This window comes from Squalius cephalus, assembly GCF_949319135.1.
Source record: "Squalius cephalus genome assembly, chromosome: 5".
Classification (NCBI taxonomy): domain Eukaryota; kingdom Metazoa; phylum Chordata; class Actinopteri; order Cypriniformes; family Leuciscidae; genus Squalius; species Squalius cephalus.
In genome coordinates, this window is record NC_137126.1 from 24,086,549 (window position 1) to 24,104,734 (window position 18,186).

An 18,186-nucleotide genomic window follows, 5' to 3' on the forward strand; every position below is an offset into this window, starting at 1 on the left:
CAGCATCTAAATGTCTTTAATTCTGTCCCAATTTGTTTTTCCTCATAATGCTCTAGAAGCTTTATTAGTGCCTTCAGATGTGAGTTCAGAGTCAAAGGATGAAGAAATGACCTTTGCTAGTCATAGTTTTGTTGAACATTTGCTATTCTCTCTCATTATTTCTCTCTCACACAATGTATCTTTGTAGCTGCAGAAGAAGTTCACTGGCTCCTCTTCTCTCTGCATGTACAGAATGTCCACCAGCACATTTGACTCAAGGGAGGAAGTGCTTCTCTCACTCAACTGTAATTTGCCAGAGGCTCTGGCAAAGACTTTTCCTTGTCCAACACCCATTTTTTTTAATCTTCTCACTTCAGAAAAACAGTGTGGTCGCTAGAGGAATTAGCATAAAGTACAAGCTGCCTGGTAATGGAACAGTGAGTGTGTCTCTAATACTGACAGAACAGAGAAACTTTTAATGCCACACCATGCTAATGCACAGATAAATGCAGCCCTAGGTAGCTCAAAATGCCTTCATAAATTATAGATATTGAAAAGGTGCTTCTTGTCACTCAACATTCAAAGAAAAAACTAGCGTTGGCATTTAACTGCCGGATCCGTTATACTGAAAGAACATGGTTATTTTTGGACACATACCGGTAGGCATGTTGCCTTTTAATATGATGTATTTACTACAGTGCATTTGCAAATAAATATATTTTATACATTTACAAAGCTGAAAAGCTTTGTTTTCCCTGTTGGAGAAAAAAAAAAAAACTTTTGAAACCTAGACTGGTTTGCTTTTTAGCTAATTGGACTGGAAGAACAACTGGTATTCCAGCTAAAACCAGCAACATACCTGCTTGGCCAAGCTGGGACACCAACTAGATCAGCTGAAAACAAGCAAAACCAGTTGGGAGAGGGAGACAAACTGGGAGTCCAGCTATACCAGCTAAATACCTGCTTTATCAGCCAGGAAACCCAACTAGACCAGCTGAAGACAAGCATAAAAAAGCTGAGAGACAAACTGGCAGGCCAGCTAAACCAGCTATAAATACCTGCTTGACGGTGGAAAACCAACTAGACCAGCTGAAGACAAGCTTAAACTAGCTAAGACCTGCTTAAATCAGCTGGGAGACAAACTGGTATTCCAGCTAAACCAGCTAAATACCTGCTTGGCCAAACTGGGAGACCAACTAGACCAGCTGAAAACAAGCGAAAACCAGCTGGGAGACAAACTGGCAGTCCAGCAGGGAGAGAAATTGGTATTCCAGCTAAACCAGCTAAATACCTGCTTGGGCAGGCTGGGAGACTAGCTGACCTGCTTAAACCAGGCACCACCATGTGCTGGCTTAAGCAGATTTTTTAGAAGACAAAAACTCCCAAACTATATGGTAATATTATCATCCATGACAAACAACGGTAATATTATCATCCATGACAAACAACAATGCCTTTAGCTTGCAAACATCTCCAACATCTGTTAATTTTTATGCTCCGAGTCAGGTCTAGTATAACGGACATGCTTTCTAGAACGTTTTATTAATGTATTATACATAAGACGCTTTACAGTCGAAATCTATGCATGTGCACAATACTACTTACCCAGGCGATGGCCATGATGCCTAAAGCGAAAAGGCTGGGCCCCAGCAGGTTCCACAGACCATGACGGTCCAGCTGTAAGGCCATGGACAGAGCCATCGCCCCCAGCAAGTACAGCACCTGGTAGGAGAGCGACAAAGAGGGAGAACATTAGTTCAAACATCAACAACTCATCATGCATAGGGGCGATAGTGAATCCCCAGTCCAACCCTCTGTCAGGCAGACTGTAAGTAAAGAGAGGTGCTGCTAAAAATGTCCTTGAAGTTCAGAACTGTTGTGACAAGGGTGATTTGATTAGTGTCTGCAAACTTCAGCACTCAGCAAAACACATTCACAGGCGAGCACACACAATCACCTAACATATATAGAACCATTATCCCTGGAGGGGAGCTATTTTTTCTTATTCTTTCCATTAGATACTTCCTTCACAAGCAGAAGCTCCCTCACTTCATATCTCTTATTCTAAATAACTCAAACACACTGTTAATCACATTCTTCCTGTCTTTCTCCCTGTGCTCTCTTTCCTTAATCCTTACTCTTTCCCTCTGCAGTTGAGCAGCTGAAGACTGAACTAAAGAGAAAGTGAACCTGAAAAGTGTCCACCTATATTTACTCTGCTCCACAGCGAAATGTCACCATCATTATGACAGCACATGACAGACTGCTGACATTCGTATATTTACACTCTGTGTACGCTGTTTACTGAGGTGGACGAAAATTCTGCTCTCTTGCACATCTTGGAAAGCTCTTTTCCTGGCAATAAAGTCCATGAAAAACTACTGGCCTCTGTGAATCATACAAAATGAATTTATAGAAATTGATGACACAAGAAATAACCAGCATTTCTGGGCCCCAGGGTCTTCATATGTAATTTTAGCCATCAGATTGTGGTTATTATACAGTGGCCCATTTTGAATACTTAGACTATCTTTTAAAAGTTTGAGGCTAGTAAGGTTTTTAATGTTTTTGAATTTATTTGATCACAATTACAACAAAAACAGTAATATAATGAACTACTATTACAAATTAAAATAACTGTTTTCTATTTTAAAATGTAATTTATATCTGTGATGTCAAAGCTGAATTTTCAGCATCATTATAATATTCTGATTTGCTGCTCAAGAAACATTTCTTGTTTTTATCAAAGTTGAATAGAAAGTTCAAAAGAGCATTTGTATGAATTGCTTTTCTATCACTTTTTATCCATTTAATGCATCCTTGCTGAATAAAAGTATTAATTGAATTTAAATTTTTAATTTCTTTAAAAAAAAAAATAACTGAGGGCAAACTTTTAAAGTGTCTGTTATATTTAATGCAGAAACTGTACACACAAAAATATTTGATCTAACTGAATATTAGCAACAACTAAAAAACGTTTATGAGCACAGAGTTACAGACCACAAGGTTTATGGTAACTGAATATGATTTGTACCTGTTTGATAATGGATTTGAGTCTGGCCATGGCGATGACAGTGACCCATACAGACATGAGCGAGCCGAGGAAGTCACAGAACTGAAGCACGTCATACTCCATGATGCAGAAGACCACAATGCCTGGCTGGTCACAGGCATGATAAAACTGTTCAGGGGTGAAAGATGAAAACAAAAGGTCAGAGGAATCATGAATAAAATATGACACTCTGACATGTCACTGGTTCTTAACTATAATCTCCATACTTCAGCTGCCACTGATATGCTGAACTAAGACTCATGATGGATCTGTAAATAATACAGCACTTCTTCAAGCACTTATTACATTATTTAGGCATGTTTGTCCAAAGCCTGAGCAAAACAGAATGCAAATCTAGAATAAAATATAAATTATACAACAGTTAGTTCCAGTTCTGTAATCTGACTGGTCAATTAAGTTCATTTACAAGTTACAATGATTTCAACCATAAGCCATCCACTCAGAATTAAGAGTTGGGATTATTAAATTAAAAATATTATTCTTGAAGCTGTATATCTTTGTTTTATTTTAGGCGATTCATGTCACAACATGAAGATAACAATTGAAATGCCTAATTTTGGCATTTTTGATTGGTTTAAAGCAGATCTTCAAACTCACAGTGGAAAAGAACATGGTGAAAATATAGACAGATGCCTCCAGCAGGTAATGGCTGCGGATGGCGATGGTCACAGGTGGGACGAACATCAGGTTGCTGAGGCACAGAAGGAGAGTGGAGAGCAGCTGGAACCCATACGAGTACGCCTCAGTGTTGTCCGTGCAACCCCAGCCATCCCAACCTAGAGAAGCACACATGTGTTACAGACCACTCGAAACTGGACTTAACATGGTCCTGCACACTACAAGATACAGCAGAAGTGACAGTTTTAAGCGTAAATCTTGAAAGCTTCAGTCCCTGTTCACTGTAACTGGAAAAAATGTGGAAAACATTCATCCGCAAATATTATTTTATGTTATTTAATTTAATATTTAATTTAATATTATTTTATGAAAGAAAGTCATACAGGTTTGGAATGACATGAAAGTGAGTAAATGAAGGCATAATTTTCATTAATGGATGCGCTATCCCTTTAAAATTAAGTACAATACTGTTTAAAAGTTTGGGGTTAGTAAGACTTTTTTTAATTAAAGGAAGAAATTAATACTTTTATTCAGCAAAGATTCATTAAATCTATTACAAAATATTTTTATTTCAAATAAATACTGTTCTTTCTATTCATCAAAGAATGTAATGAATGTAATGCACTTTAAATATTAAAGGGGGGGTACAATGGTGTTTCATGTATTCAGAGTTGTTTACAGTGTTAAAGAGATGGATTCTCATGCTAAACATGGCCAAAGTTTAAAAAAAATATTTTGGACGAATAACGGAGAATTTCTGTGCCGAAAATCTTACTTGTAGCCTACCGGTTGGTACAAGTTTCGGCTGTTTTTTTTTCGATCGTGGATCTAATGACGTAGACGAGAGTGGAACTCCTTATATGAGCATTTCTCTCGGAAAAGCGCGCCCGCGCACACGTCGACCAGAGGAGAGCGAGACCGCGCACATCAACGCGCTTCAACAGGAAATCATCGGCAGCGCTGCATAGGTTTTGTAAATAAGACCCAGTTCGACGCCGGATTTGCAGATTGTCTAATGCTTAAGGATGGAGCAGTCCCAACGATAAAGGTTCACGGTCGTGCGTTGGAACCGCAGGCGGTGAGTAAAACTGCTTCAAATGTCTGTGTGTGTTGTTAGCTATCGGCGCTCCGCCCACACGGCACGCCTCCAGCCGCTCGTTTTTTTACGGAAAGACTCGGTACAGCCTATCTTTCTTTTATAAATATAATAAAACTAAAGACTTTTGGAGATATGAAGGATGCAATACTACTCTATAGGTACTCAAGATTAACATGAGATTAATCCCCCCCCCCCCCCCCCTTAAGCATTTTCAAGAAATGTTCAGCAGAATGATTTCTGAAGGATCATGTGACACTGAAGACTGCAGTAATGATGCTGAAAATTCTTCTTTGCATCACAGAAATAAATTACATTTTAAAATATATTCAAATAGAAAACAAGAATATTTCACAAGATTATATTCATGATCAAATAAATGCAGCCTTGGTGAGCATAAAAGACTTCTTTCCTGAACACTAAAAAAAACGTACAGACCCCAAACTTTTGAACGTTACTGTCTGTAAAATATACTATTGTCCATGTCTTCAAAGCAAACTAAGGTACAAAAAAATTATAAATAAATAAACAAACAAACAAACAACACACATAGGCAATGCATGTAAAACTAACAAAGGAAGGGAAAAAAAAACATCACAGAAATACACATGTAGGCTACTTTCTCCCTGGTTCGCACACACATTCTGTTCCTCATCTGTCAGCTGTTGTAAACAGCTTCATAAATATAGATTGGATTCGGGCAGCCTACTGTTATATAAACACCATGAAGGAAATAGATGCACTGCACCTCTAACCTCTCATAGAAAATGCCAGAAAACATATCACAAATCTCTCTGATTACGAAGCCTTAATTAGCCATACCACAAACAAAAATCCTCAAAGGCATGTAGTGATTGAAGTCTCACTGAGTGTCGACAAAGACGGTCAATTGAGCTTTACCAGACACTCGAGAACAGATGAGACTTTGCGTGCGTGCTGTATCACAGCACTAAGCTGTTTGCCAGAAAACATTAATTAAAAGGGTAAATTTGTCTATGCTAATGACAAAAGAAACTATGTGTAGGAATCCAGAGGGAAAGGAAAAACGAGGCACCAGAGCTTCATAATGGCGCTGTAATTGAGAGGTTGTGATTAGCAAATTTCTCAGGATCATCAAATGTCCTCTAATTAAAAAAAAACACTTGATTTGTGATCTCATCGTTATAGAGCGACATGATTGGCACATGTGTAATTGAACCATTTAACATGCCAATTAACTTTGATTGGCATCTGACAGTAGAGGAGAAAGATATTAAATGGAATTATAAAATATTACAGTGATTATCATCATATTAACTGCTCGGGTGATCTTTCCCTGGGGAAAGGGGTAGACTTGTTCACTTTGTTAAATGACACAGAATTTTATACTCCTTTATTTTCCTAAAAGCTGAAGAGTCAAGCAGTTTTCAAGCACAAGTGTCACATTACATGTGTAACAACCTAAAATTGCCCTGCAAGTCACCTCTAGAGGTTACTAGGGGATTTTCTTTTAATTTGTGAAACAATTCCTATGTTTATGATGGCTTGTATGAGTTGTTTGTTGTTTTATTTTATTGCAGGTTACTACTACTACTACAAAAAAATGCAAATCTATCTTTGTAAAGAACAAAAAGCTATACAACCAAGCCAGACTGAAAAAATCTATGAGAAGGTAAAACAAATTGTGGCATTAGCTAAATGTGCACTCAATTATTTCAACCAAAATACAACCAAAATCCAGAATAAGTTAATAATATAGGGGTCGTTTACACGACACTGTTTTCAACTAAAAACGGAATAATTTTTATGCGTATGGGCATATGGACATCATCACAAGTGGTTATAAGAATTACACAAATCAACACAAATTTTAACATATTGTCATCATGAAAAAAATTATATTCCTTACAACAGACTCAAGGATGATACATGTTTTAAAGCCTTTGTGTTCAAAGGATTTGACATTTTCTTAAAGGACGAAAAAGGGACATTATATCAGAGGAGAACATTCTAAAATTGGGATTACAGTGAATGTAAGCTTTGTAAAGATGAAATTTAGCCAGAAGACAAAGTAATAATATAGTATTATCAAGATTAACATCCTTAGAATGAAAATCGGGCAAAATGTCTATAGGCATGTGCGTTCGGCTCGAGTGCACTGTAGTAAAAGATTGAGTATGTGTGCAGGCACGTAGTCTTTCTTTACAAAATGACATCGCCAAATACTTGTCTGGCATGCATAATACAGCGTTATATTAGTCGATTTCGTGGATCCATGAGAACGAGGATCTTTTTGATAACGTTGTCATCTGTACAAAGAAAAAACGTTTTAGTTTTTAGTACAGCATTGTCGTGTAAACGTACCCATAGGCAACACATTAGTGTAGGGTCCAGTTATCACTAACTTTGCTTATTAGCATGCATATTACTAGGATATTAACTGTTTATTAGTACGTATAAAGCACATATTAATGCCTTATTCTGGATGACCATATTCTACATCCCTAATCCTGCCCAATCTAAATTTAACAACTACCTTACTAACTATTAATAAGCAGTAATTAGGAGTTTATTGAGGCAAAAGTCGTAGTTAATTGTTTGTTAATAGTGAGAATTGGACCCTAATCTAAAGTGTGACCATAATGTACACTACAGTTTCAAAAGTTTATGGCCAGTAAGATTTTTGTTGCTGTTGTTGCTGATGAACGAAATTGATCATTTTATTCAGCAAGGACACATTAGATTGACAAAAGTGACAGTAAACACACTTTCTACTTTCTTTAAAGATTTTTTTTTTATTTCAAATAAATGCTGTTCTTTTAAACTTTCTATTCAACAAATAATCCTGAAAAAAAAAAATGTATCAAGGTTTCCACAAAAATATAGCCTGGGAAAACCCAGACAACTTCCGGCAAATTTAGATTTGCTCTGCAAGTAGTCTGGCAAAGAGCTCATTCAAGCCCATTTCTAATCCGTCGAAATCGCAGCACCAATCAGAAACGTTGGGGCGGGCTTTACACAATGACAATCGCTCTGATTGGTTTTAGGTCTATCCAATTGCGCCCAGAGGCATTTGAGCGATGTCCGTTGGTGAAGCGCACCAACTTTTAAATGCATTATTATATTCAAATTGCAAACACATGAGGACAGTCTCCATGAAAGACCCACTGGCAGATGAACGTGCTACTGCATTTCTCTCCGAAACGGTAGGAAATTAAAATAGATTTAATAGAGGATTTTAACTGTGACAAGATGATTGACAGGGCAGTTTACATGACAGGATGCACGCGACAGATCCGTCCGATAAAGAAGACGAAGTAGTATGTCCCAAAGCTTGCCTACTTTTTTGCTACACATTCAAAAGTAAATACCTTTTCTTCAGTACATACTTTTATGGCGTAGTGTAACTTAGGCGAATTGGGACGCAGCATATGGCTTTACACGATGATGATCGCTCTGATTGGTTTTAGGTCTATCCAATTGCGGCCAGAGGCATTTGAGCGACGTCCGTTGGTGACGCCCCTTTGGAAATGAGTTATTAATGAAGCTTTGCCAGACCATAACTCAGTTACTACTGAGAATGGTCTTGTTTTAACCAGGCTAACAAAAATATTCAGCACAACTGTTTTCAACATAAGATAAGAAATGTATCTTTTTGAACACTAAATCAGCATATTATAATTATTTCTGAAGGATCATGACTGGAGTAATTATGCTGAAAATTCAGCTGTGCCATCACAGGAATACATAAAAAAAATATATACTATTTATTTTAAATTGTAATAGTTCACAATGTAAATATTTCCCTGTTTTTACAGTAATTTTGATGAAATAAAATCAGCCTTGGTGAGCATTTAGAGACTTAAAAAATCATTTAAAAAAAACCTTAATGACCCCACACTTTTGAGCATTATGTGGAAGTACTGTACAATGCAGACAAAGAGAAACAAATGAAAATAAAATCCAATATATTTCTTGACAAAGATATCACCAGGTCTTTGCTGATTCCAAGCCATAAACATTTTCTTATCTGAAACTTCAGTTTAGGACACACACCAAGAAATTCAAAGACAATGCATTTAAATGTTATGACTAATTTACCCCACTCATTTGATATAAGAGAACACATAAGAAAGTCTATGAGTGCTCACCTGCTTTACACTCGCATGCAGCATACAGGTAGTTGTTGGTGCGCAGGAGTTTGCACTGGCCATAGGTGCCGCAGTCATTGATGCAGGGGGTCAGGTAAGAGCGAAGGTACACCTCAGCTGTTACATTAGTACACAGCTCAAACCTACAGAAGAGGGGTTTTTTTAGGTTGAACTCAGTCACATTCATTGCACTTTCTTAGAAAATAGAGAGCAGCACAGCCTTATAAATAAATTATTTTGTGTTCCATGGATGGAAAAAAAAGTCACACAGGTTTGGATCAACTTGAGGGTAAGTAAATGATGATAGAACCTTCATTTGTAAGGTGAACAATCCCTGGGATGGAAGTTAAAACTAATTCAAAATTACCTCACATTCAAAGGTGAGGAGACATGCTATAATCTCTAGTGGGAAGGTAGTAGCCTCTGCGTGCAATTTCAAATGAAGATGTCAAACTTTACCTGAACTCTCCCTGTCAGAGCTAATTTTCATTTTGAATGAGATAAAGTATGGTTATGAGAAGCTATGTCAACATAAAAGAGAATATATGAATTGTTTTAAGTATTTCAAAGCAAAAGGATACACCCCACAGTTCACATGCTGCTACTACTAAACGTGCTAAATGTGGATGAGGGTAAATATGTGGGGCCCTATTTTACACCCGGCGCAATGCGGCGCAATGCAGCGCCAAGCGCGATGCAAGTGTTTTTTTGCTAGTTTCAGCCCGACGCAGTTATCATTTTCACGTCCTGCGCCACGTTGTTTAAATAGCAAATGCATTTGCGCCTATTTGTGCGCCAATGGGCATGCTGGTCTGAAAACGAGGTATGTTCTGGCGTATTGTTGGCACGTTGCTATTTTGAGGCAACAGAAATAGACTGCGCCATTGACCAACTGAAACCTGGTCTAAAGTCAATGGCACAATATTTTATTTAAAGAGCCCTTTAAAAATGTGCGCCTATAGGCGGGTCCACAACGCGCATACACTCTGCTTATTAAACACACAGGGACGCACATACATCAGCACACAAACATGCCAAATATTTCAAATAAAAGGATTACAATGTAAAAGATTATTATTGTGTACATAAAGATATGGTGGAATCCGGCTTGTCCCGTAGATGGTCTGCTTGCGCACTTTTACTTTGAGCACGAGCAGTTCCGTTTGCACTCTGGAGACGTTCGGTATTTCCACTATCAAATTCCGTCATGTAAATAGCGAATCTGCCATGGCGCGAGCGAAACTGGCGTTTAAAGGGAATGGGAGATGAGACTCTGATTGGTTTAACGCACGTAAATCCCAAAACACAACCATTACTCATTAAGAGAATAGGGACAACCCTTTTAGACCCTGCGCCGGAAGCGCCGACCATTTTCCCCGTCGTTAAACTAGCAAAAGTGGATTCGGACACGCCTAAGTGAACTTGTGCCGTGCACTTTAGATCATGCGCTTAGATCGTTAAAATAGGGCCCATGGAGTGCTATGAATATTCTACATCCTTTTCTCAGCTTCGAAAAAATGTAGACTGCTAAACTGAGGTCTGATAATTTAGTGTAAAAACACTGATTCTAGATTTGATGAGATTCAAATGTCCTCACCCGTGTTCAGTGGCACACAGAGAGCGCAGGCTCAGATACCACGTTCCCGTCTGTGGGTAGGGTATCCTCAGCTTGGTGATATTTGTGGTGGTGTTAATGGAGAGATGAAATCCTGAAACTGATTCTGAAGAGGAAAGAGCACAAACAGGTAAAGGACAAGACAAATGCTATCAAATTCCACCATTGGTTATGACTGAACTCACAGTTATTATTGTGAGAGTTCTAAAGAAAACTGCACAGATGAGTGATGTGCTTAAAACTTAGGTTATGTACCATAAAATAAAATGAATGTGGTAGAAGCAAGTTTACCACATCCCGCCTGCAACTATGAGATGCCATTTATGTGGCATTTGCATATAAATGGCGACATCTTCCTTTGTTTCACCTGAATTGTTTCCTAAAAAGGCACTACATTATTTTTAGTGCCGTGATTTTGGATCAAAGCCAATAGGGAACTTCATGCAATGGTATACATTGAGAAATGTCTTCATGAACATTATAGCAAAGGGCATTGGCCCAAAGTAATTTAAAAGACAACCAGAAATAAATTTAAACATTCCCTCCACTTTTTTTCTTCCCAAAATTCAGTTAAAAGTACATAAATAAATAGATAATAAATACATCAAACTGGCAGCCTGTGGCTACCAAAACGTTCACAGCAAAAAATACAGCAACAGTTTGTTAGGCATTATGAGATGTTTTACAGTTCATAACTATAATGTATATTCAATTCATATTCATTCAACTAGCATATTGCTAATTTATATGAATACATATTACATTTTTTTTTCGATTGCTAAACGACAGTGGGCACAACTGGAGTCACATGTGCAAAACTCTAACTACAGTCAGCACAGCAGCAGTTCATGTGGACCAAACTCTAGTTCGTTTTTCATTGCTTGAACACAGTTTTCAAAACTCTACACACTTATCCCATGACTTTAACCACAACCTGCACAATACTGTGGATTTACAGCACTTTGTTTAAATGCTAACACACTGCTGTCAAAACTGTGAACCACACATTCAAAACAGAATAGATTTCAGCCTTTCAAACACTGCTGATTGCAATTTCAGCTGAAAGGCTAAGCAGGTGTCTTGTTTATTTGATTATTTGTTCGAATTACAGTATGTACTTTTAGTTTCTACCTTTTTTTTCTCATTACTGTAATTCCATAAATTACTACAGACTATTGAAGCAAACTGCTAATTTTCATTTACCTTAAAGAATTATGTTCTAAAAATTTACAGTTTTTTCCGATTGCTAAACAACAGTGAGCACAACTGGAGCTACATGTGCAAAACTCTAACTACAGTCTGCACTACCAACAGTCACCTGAGCTAAACAGTTCACATCACCTGCAAAACTCACTCCAAGCAACACAACTCTTAACACATGGCTCAAAACAGGCTCAGTGCAGCCAAACACTATGCACAACCCTCACTGAGATAACACACACTGTCACTCAGAACACACTGAGAGTAAAAACACTAGCATCAAACACCAAAACAGAAAATACAAACTTTTCATCTTTACAGTTTGAACAATTTCAGTGACTTCATAAAAAGTAATATTTTCTTCAAAGAAAAGAGTGACATTCTTTCACATGATTTATTTACATTTTTAGAACATAACAATTCTTTAAGGTAAATGAAAATTAGCAGTTTGCTTCAATAGTCTGTAGTAATTTACGGAATTACAGTAATGAGAAAAAAAAGGTAGAAACTAAAAGTACATACTGTAATTCGAACAAATAATTGAGGGGCTAATCCTGCCTCTCTCTAGCATCAGGCCACAGGTTTTCATCAACATCACATCTAATGTTCTCTCTTGCCATGCACCTGGGGAAGAACCTTCTGGAGTGCCTTATCCATCCCTGGCAGTCGTGTCCTCACATCCGGCAAGCATGGCTTCCAAAAGAGACATTTGGTCATGTGGGTGGTGACCAAACACTTTCCACCTCCACCCATACAGAAAAAAAATATATTGAAATATATTTTACGTAAAGTGTCGAAAATATATGTGTCATATATTCCAAATACATTGAAATATATTTGCATTGTTGGTCACTTATATTTATCATTTTGAAATATATTCTGAAATATAACAAAAATATATGATGTTACAGTAAGTGTGAAATATATTTACATATATTTAACTAAAATATATTTATTGGGCCAATTTCGAATATTTGCATATATTCCAAAAATATATTTCAAATATATTTCTTTTGTGTATGGGAGCCTTTCAGCTGAAATTGCAATCAGCAGTGTTTGAAAGGCACAAGGCTGAAATCTATTCTGTTTTGAATGTGTGGTTCACAGTTTTGACAGCAGTGTGTTAGCATTTGAACAAAGTGCTGTAAATCCACAGTGTTGTGCAGGTTGTGGTTAAAGTCATGGGATAAGTGTGTAGAGTTTTGAAAACTGTGTTCAAGCAATGAAAAAAGAACTAGAGTTTGGTCCACATGAACTGCTGCTGTGCAGACTGTAGTTAGAGTTTTGCACATGTGACTCCAGTTGTGCCCACTGTCGTTTAGCAATCGAAAAAAACTGTAAATAAATCATGTGAAAGAATGTCACTCTTTTCTTTGAAGAAAATATTACTTTGTATGAAGTCACTGAAATTGTTCAAACTATAAAGATGAAAAGTTTGTATTTTCTGTATTGGAGTTTGATGCTAGTGTTTTTACTCTCAGTGTGTTCTGAGTGACAGTGTGTGTTATCTCAGTGAGGGTTGTGCATAGTGTTTGGCTGCACTGAGCCTGTTTTGAGCCATGTGAGTTGTGTTGCTTGGAGTGAGTTTTGCAGGTGATGTGAACTGTTTAGCTCAGGTGACTGTTGGTAGTGCAGACTGTAGTTAGAGTTATGCACATGTAGCTCCAGTTGTGCTCACTGTTGTTTAGCAATCGGAAAAAACTGTAATACATGCTAATACATATTTAAACTACTAAAATCTGCTTTTACCTTAAATCATGCTGACAACCACCATAATATGGTACAAAAGAAAGGCCACATCAATTAGTGTAAATCAAAAATAAACACTAAAATAATGTCATCAATATTTACAAAACAACATTAAATATAAACCAGACAATGGCACATAACTGATTACAAAAAGAAACATACATATTTTAATAATAAAATAATATAAATCATTTTACTGTTTTTCACTGCAAATACATATAAATAGATCTAAGTAAACATATTTTTATTTACAATATAATGAATAATAATTAGTGCTGTCAAAATGATTAATCGCGATAAATCGATTATAAAATAAAACATTTGTGTTTATATAATACATCTGTGTGTATATAGTGTATATATATATATATATATATATATATATATATATATATATATATATATGTATGTATGTATGTATGTATGTATATATGTGTGTGTGTGTGTGTGTGTGTGTGTGCGTGCGTGCGTGTGTGTATGAGGGGCCGTACAAGCCAAAATGTCACACACATACATTCTCCTTTCACATACATACATTTCTACTCTAACATTCATACATTTCTACTCTCACATTCACATTCATTCTCCTTTCACATACATACATTTCTCTCACACACACTTACGTTCTACTTTCACATACATACATTTATACGCACACACACATACATTCTCCTTTCACATAGTAATCCTGTTTTCTTTTCAAGTAGGCCTAAGTAGCAATGAACATGAAGGGCCCTATCTTGCACCCAGCGCAATTGACTTTGTACACAGATGCATGTATCATTCCTATTTTGCACCCGACACACAGCAGACTTTTCCCTCGACCGACGCACATCGGTAAATTAGGGAATGAACTTGCGCTCCCGGGGGCGGTTCAGCGAAAAGAGGAGGCGTGTTCTGGCGCAAACGTTCCCTGGTGCTATTTTGCAGTTCCAGAAAACAATTCTGCCACAGATCAGAAAAACCTAGTCTTAAGTCAGTGGCGCGTTCAGTTGTTATTTTAAGGACGCATACTTGGCCATAATGTAGCGTGTGCAGTGCACAACGCACATACACTTTGCTTCTCTCACACAGACGCAGCAATTGCCATTTTTGCAAACCATACAGAATTACAAGGAAAAATATTCCACATGAGGGAAATCATTGTGGTGTCCTTGAAGGTGTAAAAAAATAGGCATAAATCTAGCTTACACATTTACCAAAATTATTATACGCCTGTTTAACCGAAGCTTATTTGGGTGGGTTTCTCCATCCCCAATGTCACTTCTCTGTCTTTTACAGCCCTGACGAGAACATCAGTCTCCTCGGCTGTGAACCGCTCCTGGTGTGCGCCTGGCAAATCCGCCGTTATAATAGCAATCCGCCATGGAACAAACCACACCTATGAATAATGAAGCTACTTCAGACCAACCCATTTTAGATTTGCGTCGGGCGCAAGAGGCATTTATCCCACCGGTATAATAGCAACATCGCCCGAGATCCGCCCACAAAGTTACTTGCGTTTCGCGTTTGATACTTGCGTTTCAGATCGTTAAAATAGGGCCCGAAATCAGACAATAATAATATGCTAGAATGTACTGACCAAATGCAAAGAGAAACAGATTATTTTGTGCATGATAGGCTGCATTGAGAACTCTGTGATCACATTCAAACCCTATGTGGATTTCGGTCAGTCTCAAGATTTGTTGAGGATTCAAGAAATAAAGCAGCAGTAAATACATTGGAGTCCTTATATGGACGTCTAAATGTTGTGCGGACTGCTTATGAATCCAGACAAAGAATCAGGTCTGAGAACAGTTATATCCTGTTGCACACACAGAAGAGGCTGTTTTTCTGGCGACACATCTAATTTTTATTTCTGTCACACACTGTAGGCTACAATCTGCAAATTCAACAAAGACAACAATAAATTAGTTTTTGTTTCACAGTGTTGAAATAGCTGGCAGTGTGACTTCTTCGTGTCAAAAAGTGAAACGCTCTTTCAATAAACTCACATTACACATTTATCTGATACTGTATATGGTCACAGAAAGTGTATTCCACCAAATAAAACAATACTGACATTAACATTTCAGTAATCAGATAAAGCTCAATTAACATACACCAACTCTATACAAGCACTTTATGTTGCTATTTAACTTTATAACTGTAAACTCTCTTTACAAAAACATTGAGTGCACTGAAAATGAATCTCTTTTAAAGTCCACCTGAAATCAAAATTGACCCTATTTACTTTGTTAGCGCATATTACTAGTCTTGTGGTGAACAATTAATCCATGCAAGTTAATACACAGAAAAAAATTGTTTGCCGTGGTAATCTTTAATCAAAATCTGAAAAGTTTCTTCCGGTCTGGAATGGCGTTCCTTCTCTGATGACGTCAGTTTGACGGCTTGGGGTGAAAACGCTTAACCACTCCCCTCAAACCTCATAGTCAGTCTGCTATGAGTGAGAGATGGAGAGGAGGAGCGCTAAAGTAAAACCCTGCCCTCTGTTCAATATTCCGTTTCACTTGGAAATACGTCACAACACTGAAGAAAAGTCGTTTGCAACTTCCGGTTCACGCGGACTTTAAACATTATCAAGTCGTGATCTCCCGCACGACATCCGACAGCGCGGCCGCGGATATATGGCTAAGTAGCTAGTCGGATGAAAAAAGTTCTCTCGCTGCTGTTCCTGAATTTACCATAATCATAGTAATAGGCGCAGACGCACACCCATTTTTTTGGCGGCTGGGTTGACCGTGTATTTTCAAACCCTGACTGGCTTGACCGCAGTCCGGTGACCCCGATCGCGCCAGACCTGCCCTCCGTTTTCATTATACGCCTTCCGTTTCCACTATACTCTCTCTCACACATATACATTATTCTCTTACATACACATATTTTTTTCAGACATCACATACATTATCTTCTTACATACATTTATTATTTATAATATTAAATGCATACTTTATGCATTTGCATAAGAGTAAAATGTATATGTAAAAGGAGAGTGTATGTGTGTGACAGTAGAAATGTATGTATGTGAAAGGAGAATGTATGTGTGTGTGAGGGTAGAATTGTATGTATGTGAAAGGAGAATGTATGTGTGTGACAGTAAAAATGTATTTATGTGAAAGGAGAATGTATGTGTGTGTGAGAAAGTATAAATGTATGTGTGTGTGTGAGAGAGTAGAAATGTATGTATGTGAAAGGAGAATGTATGAGTGTGAGAGTAGAAGAATGAATTTTGGCTTGTTTGGCTCTTCATAAATAATAATATATATTTCACAGTAAATCTTTCCAATAAATTTACTAATGTATTTTTTTCCACTGTAAAGCCTACTGTAAGGTAATTTACAGTTAACAAGATTTTACCATAATATTTTAGCACTCTTTTTATTCATATTCCAAACTTTTTCACAGAATGGGAGGGTGAGGATAACTACAACATAGCTTAAAAAGTCTCAGATATGATCATAGACGGTCTTACCAGATTCACATGAGACTGACGTGTTGTCATGAAGAGACAGCGGCATCCCATGATTCAGGCAGCCAAAGATCGTAATATTCTCTCCTCTTACAGAAGACTGGAGGGGGAAAAAAGAGATAAAGTAATCCAGTTTGAATCCTGTTGAAGATAAGTGAACATCATAGTTAATTAACAAGCCGGTGACACAAAGCAGGTCAAAAGAGGGTTTGGCGGGTAAAGGAGAAGGCTGTGATATAATCGTTCGAGATGTGATAATTTCATAGGAATATCAAAGGGATAAAGATTCTTTGTAGCTGAACGAAAGGCCAATCATCTCCCACCGAGAGCCTCCTATCCACAGACGTCTGAAAATAAAGACGTTCGCCCTTGCCTTTCACCCTGTTCATAAATAATACATGATGAATGGCTTGATGAATAAGCGAATCCAGGACATGAGGCAAATTAGTGATCGCTCTTACACAAACTTTGGAGGAGAGAGAGGAAAAATAACACTTTGAAGCAAAGTATCATGTTCTCTGACTAATCAGAGTTGTTCATTACATTTTACGACAGAAATCAGTCGGACCGCCTATGTTATTGGTTAATAATTCAATGACATGTCTTGTTCTTGGTGCCATTTCAACGCCAAAGAAGGCATATACTGTATATGTCCTCTGGGAGGGCTCCAAAAAGTCAATCATCTGGACCTAAAAAAACACCTGTGTGTGTGTGTGTGTGTGTGTGTGTGTGTGTGTGTGTGTGTGTGTGTGTGTGTGTGTGTGTGTGTGTGAGAACACACCCATATATGTATGCATATATATATATTATATATATATATATATATATATATATATATACACACACACATATATTATATAAACAAAAACTTTATGTTAGATGTGATTAATCTCTTTGACAGCAGTAGTAATATATATATATATATACATTAGGCTTAGTTATATTTGTTTTATAGCCTATTTATATGTTTATATTATTTAAATGTGTTTCTATTGGTTAAATGTATAACCCTGTCTATATAAAATATATAAAAAATAAATGCATAGATATTATAATATAAAAATAACCACGTGCTGAGAAATTCTATACTACTCCAATTTGTAATATCTTGCAAGCTTTAGTCATCCATAACAGCAAATCTATGGCATTGTCTCTTCCTGTATAAGGCCTGACAGCTTTACACAATAGACAATGAAAAACAAGAGCATGTAATCTGAATGAACCAAGAGTGTCTCAAACACAGGCTTTTTTCGAACC

General features: G+C 37.2%; 1 protein-coding gene across 3 annotated transcripts in view; it reads right to left on the bottom strand.

Moving 5' to 3' along the window:
• tmem8b (transmembrane protein 8B) overlaps positions 1-18,186 on the bottom strand; it is a 149,312-nt gene that overhangs the window by 17,137 nt on the left and 113,989 nt on the right. For all 3 annotated transcript variants that reach the window (XM_079871423.1, XM_079871422.1, XM_079871421.1), the window contains 6 exons: positions 16,933-17,029; positions 10,494-10,617; positions 8,897-9,039; positions 3,650-3,828; positions 3,014-3,160; positions 1,585-1,701 (listed from right to left, as the gene is read on the bottom strand). In XM_079871423.1, the coding sequence (XP_079727549.1) occupies positions 1,585-1,701; positions 3,014-3,160; positions 3,650-3,828; positions 8,897-9,039; positions 10,494-10,617; positions 16,933-17,029 (807 nt within the window). The remainder of the gene's footprint in view (positions 1-1,584; positions 1,702-3,013; positions 3,161-3,649; positions 3,829-8,896; positions 9,040-10,493; positions 10,618-16,932; positions 17,030-18,186) is intronic.